The 9,522-nt window shown below is 61.3% G+C and overlaps 1 protein-coding gene across 1 annotated transcript in view; it reads right to left on the minus strand.

Moving 5' to 3' along the window:
- The window catches only part of UROC1 (urocanate hydratase 1), a 33,178-nt gene extending 29,810 nt beyond the window's left edge, over positions 1–3,368 (minus strand). The window contains exons 1-2 of the mRNA XM_077780817.1: positions 3,180–3,368; positions 1–129 (exon numbers count right to left, since the gene is read on the minus strand). Of these exons, the coding sequence (XP_077636943.1) occupies positions 1–129; positions 3,180–3,368 (318 nt within the window). The remainder of the gene's footprint in view (positions 130–3,179) is intronic.
- Between the last annotated feature and the right edge of the window lie 6,154 nt (positions 3,369–9,522).

Here is a 9,522-nt window from a genome sequence, read left to right on the forward strand (position 1 = left end):
CATTTTAATGTCGGGGCAGAACCGGTACATGTAGATATGCCCGTACAGCCGCAGCTCCTGGGCGAACTCAGGGGCCAGCAGCCCCTGGACATCGGGGGGGAAGTAGCGCAGGGCGTTCCTCAGTGCCAGCTGGGGGAGGAGAAGGGAGAGGGGCAGCAGGCCGCGGGGGCCTCCAGGCCAGGGATCCAGAGGCTTCCATAATGGGCCGTCCTCCTTCCCGACCCAGATCTGCCTCTGCTCCGCTCAGAAACCCATGGCCCCATCCAGAGACTACCCAGTTCTCACTCCAGGCCCATATCTACAAGATCACCTCTTGCAAGAAGCCCTCCCTGATTGCCCTCCCCCTTCAAGTAAGCAGACCTCTAGTCCCTCCCTCGTCTTGCTCACTGGAAACCAGACTGCTTGATCCCAGTGAAGGACCAGAGGGCGGCCTGCAGCTACAGAGAGATGCAGACTCCAGGGCAGGAAAAGAGCCCACCGGCACGTGGGGCAAATGCAGAGAAACAACCCGCCACCAGCGCCCAGCTTGGCAAGCGGCGTCGGACGGTGCACGCGGCACATCTGCAGCTCTGGAAGTGCTGTGCCCCCAAATCCGGGCAGGCCCGGGGCAGGCCAAGAGAAAGAAGAAACCTTCGTAGGGCTTCTCAGCCAGCCCAACGCCCAAGCCCCCCATCAGTCGTCCGCACATCCCTGATGTTCCGGATCCTGCCGCAGGGCCTTGGCACTTACCCTTCCCTCTGCCTAACCACCCTCTGCCACCCTGCCTTCTCTCGGAGGGTCTCTCCCTTTACTCAGGTCTCTGTCCAGATGCCCCCCTCCACAGAGGCCTGCCTTGCCCGCCCCCTCTTGACTCCTAGCCTCTCCCTCACCTCCGTCTCCTTCCCAAGCTTCTCGCTGTTGGACGTTCCGCTGGTTGGTCTCACTGCTCACGGTCTGTCTTACTAAGCACAGGGAGGGCCCGAGTTCCAGCGGCCCCGCCACAGCCCCTTCCCTCCAACGCCCAGACGGAGCCCGGCGGCCCGCAGGGTCGGGGAGGCGACCAAGGCTGTCCGGGTGGGCGCTGGGGCCTGTGCTCCGCCAGCTGACCCTGGGGAGCGAACTGTCTCGGGGGCGGGGAGGTGCGGAGCTGAGCGTGGTGAATCCAGTCCCTCCGCGCATGCCTGTGGATGGGGGGAGGGTNGTGTGGGCTCTGGACACTGGGAGGCAGGCGGTGACAGGAGAAGGCCTCGGGCCAGGCCTGGGGACACCTGCCTCTGGGCAGGGGCGGAAGCGCCACCAGGGAGAAGGTTCTGGAAGTCCGGCCAGGGGCACGGTGCCTGCAGGCCCCAGGCAGAGGGCCAGGAGGAGGGCGGGCCCTCGGGGGGACCCGGGGGTCCAGCGCTGCGCGGGCTACCCCAGGGCTGAGTGCCCAGGGTGTCACGGGGGGGGGCGGGGAGCGAAAGGAGAGGGGTCATTCGGGAGGGGCTGATGCTCCGCATCNGGCGTGGGGGGGGGCCCAGCCTGGGTCAGGGGGCAGGACGCCTGGGGTCCCGGGGCTCCGTAGAGCGTCGACTTCGGCCCACGTCACGGTCTCGTGGTTCGTGGGTTCGAGCCCCGCATCGGGCTCTGTGCCGACAGCTCAGCCTGGAGCTGCTTCACATTTTGTGTCTCCCTCCCTCTGCCCCTCCCCTGCTCATGCTCTGTCTCTCTCTCTCTCAAAAATAAATTAAGAACATATAAAAAATTGAAAAAAGAGAGCAAGGTACACTTTTTCACACCGGCCGCCCTCCTCTGACTGGGGGCAGCCCCAGCAGCACTGCCTCCCGGCTGGGGGACCTCGAGCCTCAGCGTCCCCATCTGTAAATGGGCGCCCTAATCCCGCACCCAGGGATGAACGCTGGGGAGGGAATGAACTACAGCGGGTGTGACGAGTGCGAATCACACACATTGGATCCCCTGTGCCCTCCGCACTCCTGGACACCAAACTGCCCCCCCCCGCCGGGCGCTCCTGGACACCCCCCCCGCGCTCCTGGACACCCTCCCCCGCGCTCCTGGACACCCTCCCCCGCGCTCCTGGACACCCTCCCCCGCGCTCCTGGACACCCTCCCCCGCGCTCCTGGACACCCTCCCCCGCGCTCCTGGACACCCTCCCCCGCGCTCCTGGACACCCTCCCCCGCGCTCCTGGACACCCTCCCCCGCGCTCCTGGACACCCTCCCCCGCGCTCCTGGACACCCTCCCCCGCGCTCCTGGACACCCTCCCCCGCGCTCCTGGACACCCTCCCCCGCGCTCCTGGACACCCTCCCCCGCGCTCCTGGACACCCTCCCCCGCGCTCCTGGACACCCTCCCCCGCGCTCCTGGACACCCTCCCCCGCGCTCCTGGACACCCTCCCCCGCGCTCCTGGACACCCTCCCCCGCGCTCCTGGACACCCTCCCCCGCGCTCCTGGACACCCTCCCCCGCGCTCCTGGACACCCTCCCCCGCGCTCCTGGACACCCTCCCCCGCGCTCCTGGACACCCTCCCCCGCGCTCCTGGACACCCTCCCCCGCGCTCCTGGACACCCTCCCCCGCGCTCCTGGACACCCTCCCCCGCGCTCCTGGACACCCTCCCCCGCGCTCCTGGACACCCTCCCCCGCGCTCCTGGACACCCTCCCCCGCGCTCCTGGACACCCTCCCCCGCGCTCCTGGACACCCTCCCCCGCGCTCCTGGACACCCTCCCCCGCGCTCCTGGACACCCTCCCCCGCGCTCCTGGACACCCTCCCCCGCGCTCCTGGACACCCTCCCCCGCGCTCCTGGACACCCTCCCCCGCGCTCCTGGACACCCTCCCCCGCGCTCCTGGACACCCTCCCCCGCGCTCCTGGACACCCTCCCCCGCGCTCCTGGACACCCTCCCCCGCGCTCCTGGACACCCTCCCCCGCGCTCCTGGACACCCTCCCCCGCGCTCCTGGACACCCTCCCCCGCGCTCCTGGACACCCTCCCCCGCGCTCCTGGACACCCTCCCCCGCGCTCCTGGACACCCTCCCCCGCGCTCCTGGACACCCTCCCCCGCGCTCCTGGACACCCCTGTGGGAGCACTTGGCGGTCAGGGGTGGGAGGCTGAGTGGAGAAGCAGGAGTAGAAAGCGCCCCCCACCACCTCGAGGGCACCCGGAGGGCAAAGGGCCCAGCGGGAAGGGGGCCCGACTTCTCACCTGCTCCTCTGCAGGGCTGAGGCCAGGGGTCCTGACGGGCGCGTGGGGCACCCCGGCCCAGCGGCCCCGGTTCTCCGGGAGGGGCCGCAGCGGCAGCCCAGAGCACAGTGCCTGGAGGCTGGACATGTCCGGCGGAGACCCAGGCGGAGGCCAGCTCTGTGGGGAGGCCCGGGAGAGGCGGGCAGTCATGGCCCAGCTGGGCGGGCACCTCCCGCCCCCGGGCCACCTCCTCCAGCCCCTCATTGGGCCCAGGGTGCAGAAGGAGCCGTGTGTAGGTCACTGGGGCATCGGCCCCGGGCCTGGCGGCCTGCGGTGTTGACCGGAGGCGGGGCGGGTGTCCTGGGGAGCCGCAGGCTTCACGCTACCTAGCGGTTTGTTTGCCCGGCTAGTGGGGTGTTGGCCTTGGGGGGTTGTGTTTCCAGGACCCGGCTGTGCAGAGCTGCTGGGGCCCCAGCGTGGGGGTTCACTTTGGGAGCCTTACACCAGGTGGGCGGTGCCCTGATGACGGGGAGCCCGTGATACTGAAGCTGGCACAGAACGCAGGCAGCAGGCAGCGCGCCTGGTCCCCTCCTCCTGCCACTCGCGCGGGGGGCGTGGGCAGAGGCCCACCCAGCAGCAGGCGCGCCCTCCCACACGCTACCTCAGCCCCTTCCCACAGCTCGTAAAGGGCCCACCGGGTCACAGCCCTTATCCTCAACTCCATTAACAACTTTGTAAGGAAGGGCTCCCTACTAGCCTTGGGCTGCAGATGGGGAAACTGAGGCCCAGGTCTCACTCACACAGCCAGGAAGCGACGGCGATAGAATCCTGGGTCCTAGGAAAGTGACACGTCTGGGTGTGAACCCTGCTCAGCCCCTGACCAGCCCTGTGGCCTTGGGCTCTGTCCCAATCTACACAGTGGGTGGTGATTAACCGCTGGGCGGCAGGAAGCTCCGCTGGGTTGTGTAAGCACCCAGTGCGGTGCCCGCGTGAGGCAAGGTGACGGGAACAACAAACACCTTCTGTGCTCAGAAGCCTGAGCTTTTGCCCCTCGTGGGCCTGGGGAGTTCGCCGTCCCCATTGGATGGATGTGAACACTGAGGTCGAGAGAGGCGGTGGGAACTGTGCAAGGCCACACGGTTACTCACGGGGGGTGCTAGGATCTGACCCTCCGAACCCAGAGCCCGGGCTCTAGCCACCTCCTGGCCACTCTTGCGGTCCCCCCGCCCCCCGCACGGTGAGGGCGCTGTTAATTGAGGTCCACGCCATCTCGTTCTACCAAAGGGGTGAGCGAGCGGAAACGCGCTCAGGTTTGCCGTCTGTCGTTTACGCGTTCACCTGACCCTCCAAACGTGATCGAGCACCTTCCCAGTCAGGCACCATTCGAGGCCCCGGGAACAAACGTCCTTGCTGCAGACACTCCCCCCGCCCCGCTGTGGGCCTGCCCTGCGTCTCGCCCCGATGACACCGGCCGGCTCCTGCCTCTCTGTTCCGGGGCTGCTTCTCATGACCCAGCACCTGCTCTTCCCCCGCAGAGGCAGGCTGGGACGGCCGGGAACGGACAGCCCTGTCCCCACCCTGTCCCCACCGGCCCCAGCACCAGCCCTCAGCCGGCAACAGATGGAGGCCGGCGGATAAATGCCCAGGTCCCTTGCCCCTTGGCGGGGGGGAGGGGGGAGGCAGACGGTAAGCCAGGGGACTGTTCGCTACTGCCTCCAGGGTGCCCAGCAGGGCTGCGCGGAGGTGCCACATAGGGTCCCGCGCCCTGGCTGCTTGCTTCCCTTTCCGGTCTCACTCCCCGCTCCCTGGAGAAGACAGCCCCCCAACAAAGTAGCTGTGCACAAACCTCCTCCCGGGTTTTGTTTTCGGGGGAGACCTGGCCTCCTGATGGCTCAAGATAAGCCAGAACTCAGTTTTGGTAGAATCCCCTGATTTTTAAATGCTTACAATCAATTAAGAAATGGTTTTGGGGCGCTTGGTCGGGTGGCTCAGCCGGTGAAGTGTCCGGCTTCGGCTCCGGTCATACATGATCTCACAGCTCGTGAGTTCGAGGCCCGCATCGGGCTCTGTGCTGATAGAGGGCCTGGAGCCTGCTTCGGATCCTGTGTCTCCCTCTCTCATTCTGCCCCTCCCGCGACAGCACTCTGTCTCTCTCTCTCTCTCTCAAAAATAAACATTAAAAAAAATTTTAATGGTTTTAAACATTGTACTGGACAAGATGGATGGATGGTATCAATGTCAATATCCTGGTTGTGATAATTGCAGTTTTGCAAGATGTTATCAATGGGAGAACTGGGCACATGAGGTCTCTCTATTGTTTCTTACGTGAATCTACAAGAATAAAGAGTTTAAGGGGCGCCTGGGTGGCTCAGTCGGTTAAGCGTCCGACTTCGGCTCAGGTCATAATCTCACGGTTCGTGGGTTCGAGCCCGGCGTCGGGCTCTGTGCTGACAGCTCAGAGCCTGGAGCCTGTTTCAGATTTTGTATCTCCCTCTCTCTCTGACCTTCCCGGGCTCACACTGTCTCTCTGTCTCTCTCAGAAAACAAAACAAAACAAAACAAAAGAACAAAGAGCTTCATTTAAAAAAAAATCATACCAAGTGTTTAAAAGAATGAGGATCTCGACAGATGTTACTCATGGCCGACTGGTAGGTTCAAACCCTGGTTATAACACTCTCTAGCTGTGTGTCCTTGGATAAATTTCTCAGCCTTTCTGTGCTTCTGTTTCCTCATTTGTATAATGAAAGTAATAAGAGTACCTACCTCATGGGATGTGTCTGATGATTACATGAGAATATATGTGAAGGCTTTAGTGCTTGTTACGGAATAAGCCTGGCTAAAATACTATTTTTCTAATTGCTGCCTGTACCAAAAAGCTAGGAACGGAGCAATGTACGTAATACAGAAAGTATGTACGCAGAGAGTGTACACACACACACACACACGTGCGTGAACTATCTCTGAAAAAAATACAAGAGCTGGGGAAGAAGGAGACTGTTCGCTGTAAAACTCGTGGGACGTTCACTTGTCAGTGTACTAAATGCCAACGAATTGCACACTTTAAAATGATTAATTTTAGGGGCGCCTGGGTGGCTTAGTCGGTTAAGCGTCCGACTTTCGCTTAGGTCATGATCTCACGGTTTGTGGGTTCGAGCCCCGCGTCGGGCTCTGTGCTGACTGCCAGCTCAGAGCCTGGAGCCTGTTTCAGAGTCTGTGTATCCCTCTCTCTCTGACCCTCCCCTGCTCATGCTGTCTCTCTCTCCCTCTCCTAGAAATAAATAAAAAAATATTTAAAAAAAAACAAAAACAAAGTAAAGCCAGAAGGAATTAGATACACTATCAGTAATTGAGGATATTGTTTTAATAAAAATAAAATAAAATAAAATAAAATGATTAATTTTAGAGGCGCCTGGGTGGTACAGTAGGTTAAGCGTCCGACTCTTGATCTCGGCTCAGGTCATGGTCTCACGGTTCGTGGGTTGGAGCCCCGCATCGGGCTCTGCGCTGATGGCTTGGAGCCTGCTTGCGATTCTGTCTCTCCTCGCTGCCCCTCCGCCGCTTGTGCGCGCTCTCTCTAAATAAATAAACTTTAAAAAATTTATAAATGATTAATTTTATGTTATGTAAATTTCACCTCAACTAGAACAAAACTCTGGTGGTTTTGGTTTTTGGTTGGGGGGGAGGGGCAGAGGGAGAGGCGAGAGAAATCCTAAGTAGGCTCCACGCTCAGGACGAAGCCCGACGTGGGACTCGATCTCACGACCTGAGCCAAAATCAACAGTCGGATGCTTAAGCGACTGACCCACCCAGGCACCCAACTCTGGTGTGTTTGACTTTCGTTCCATGGACAAACCAAATAAAAAAATTAAAGTAATAAGGAGTAAAGGCAGGCAGGCAGGCACCTCCCTGGCCCTCAGCCCTTGGGTTCGTGGTGCCTGATGTGGTCTCTCTCCAGCCATCAAGGGCCTGCCTCTGTTTCCCTCTGCTCGACCCCACTGGCTGCTTCCGTTAGCCAGCCTCTCCTCCTAGCAACCCTCGGCGACCAGCACCACATAGCCCAGCCCTCGGACCCCCAATCCAGGCCACACCGGGCCTCAGTCTACTAGCAACACAGCAGCAGACTGCTTAGAATAACCCACATGTGGCCCAGGACGCTCTGGGGATGTGGACTCCCGTCTGCCTCTCTGATTTCTCCATCCACTCTCGTCTGCCCCAGTCTCCTGGCTACTCCTGGATCACGCCCATGGCGGTTTTAAAACACGCCAGCAAACCCTCACTTGGGTGTTTCTTCCAGCGATGCCGGGGTGTGGCCCTGCTCCTGAGTCCGGGCCAAACTTAGTGCTTATTGGGTAACCGACAGAAGATAGCCTGAGACTCCGTGGAGCGGCCCACGTCCTGGGGACCCCGGGCTGGGGCGTGGCAGGTGGAGGCGCCGAGGTCAGCGACCCACTCAGCTCTGGTGCGTGAGGAAGCCATCGGGGGCAGCTGACCCCAGCCAGCCTCCAGATGACCAGTCCCAGCTGCCCTCTGAGGCAGTAGCAGGAGATCCCCCCGTGAGAATCACCCAACTGAGCACCCTCCCCAAATTTCGACCCACAAAACGTGAGCAAAAATTGAAATGATCGTTTTAAGCGGCTAAATTTTAGTGCGATTTGTTAGTGAATAGCGAGGTAGGAGCATCGCATCGGGGCCGCAGCAGAGTCTGGTCCTCTGCCTGGGAATCTGCTCCGGGGACCTGTGTCACTCCCCCCCCGCCCCGGGGGACTCACACCCTCCCTACCACCCTCGTTACCTGCAACGTACAACCTTCCCATCCTTTGTCCGAGTTTGTTTTCTTTATTGTCCCATTTGCCACCTGATGTGACCTTATATATTTATGCCCGTTTGCTCTGATGCAAACTCTATGAGGCAAAGAGCCTATCTGTCGTGTTTGCTCCACTGGAGCCTGGGCACAGAGTGGGTGATTCAGTGTCTGTTGAATGAATGAATGAATGAATGAATGAATGAATGAATGAATGAATGAATGAATGTGAGCCCCTTTGAGAAGACAGAGGCTGCAGGAGCCGTCCTCCTAGGGAAGACACTGAGCCCGCACTGTGGGCCCCCAGAAATCCGGTCTCCAAGAATTTTCTAAAACAGGGATGGGCTGAGATGTTGTTCTCACCTTTGGCCACCAGGGGGCACTAAGGAGACCAAGACTCTCGCAGGCGAAGGACCCAGAGGCGGGGACCCCTTACAGAGAATGTGGGCAGTGGGGGGATCAGGAATGCGTGTGTAGGTGAGATCTGGGACCCCCTGGCATGCGGATGCTGTCAATCCCTGGGTCCTGGACCCAGAGCAGCAGCAGCCCTGCCCGCGGGCCAGACCGGGGCTGAGCTGGATGTGTCTCACGCTCTGTCCAGATCAGCTGTCAACCGCAATCAGGAGTTTCTGGTTTTATCTGTGAGCTGGGCTTCCCACTTCTCTGCCATTTGAGACCTACCCTCACCATTTGGGGCCATATCTTTAACCCAGCAGAACTCTTCCTTGCTTCATATTTTTCCTTAAACGGACGTTTAATTCCTGAATAATTGTAACAGGAAGGAATTTCTGTATTACCACGGCTGCAGAGCCCAGTCACTTGCCAGAAACAGGCAGTAACTGTAAAAATGAGTTCATCACTAACATCTAGGACTTAGCACTCACCCATCCGTCGCAGCGGGGACTGGGGCCCAGAGAGGTCCGGCAGATTTCCTGATCTCACACAGTGGCCGGTGGCCGGGTTTGCAATCGGATCTCTCAAGAGCAGCTAGAAAAGCGTGGTTGACCGCAGCGCCCTCTGCCGCGCACACACGCTAAGTGCTAGCGGCAGCGCACACCCTCACCCCTGCACCGCCCTCAGCGCGCCCTCCGCCCCTGCGAGCCAGGCTCGTGCGCAGCGGGGTGCGGGGGTCGGCCGGCCCTCACCCCTGCACCGCCCTCAGCGCGCCCTCCGCCCCCGCGAGCCTGGCTCGTGCGCAGCGGGGTGCGGGGGTCGGGCCGGGCTGGATGCTTCCCTTCCACCGGCCGCACGTCACTGTCCCCTCACACGCCGGGGTCCTCACCTGCGCTCACCTGGGGGCCGGATGAGCTGCGGGGACCCGGGGAGGCAGCGCCCCGATGCCCAGCGGGGCGGGAACTGAGGTCCCCCACCTGTCCTCCCGGAGTCTGGCCAGGGAGGACCTACATGATTTGGGGCAGGACCTGGGGACCCGTGGAAACAGGCTGCCGCGTGACCTTGGGGGAGTCAAGGGCACTCCTAGGCCTGACTGTCGGGACCGAAGATCGGGCTGGTCGTCCGCGGAGGTCGGCTCCCCCACACCAGCCCTTGCCCCCTCCCCCATCA

Source organism: Crocuta crocuta, unplaced genomic scaffold (genome assembly GCF_008692635.1).
Source record: "Crocuta crocuta isolate KB4526 unplaced genomic scaffold, BGI_CrCroc_1.0 scaffold299, whole genome shotgun sequence".
Taxonomy (NCBI): Eukaryota; Metazoa; Chordata; class Mammalia; order Carnivora; family Hyaenidae; genus Crocuta; species Crocuta crocuta.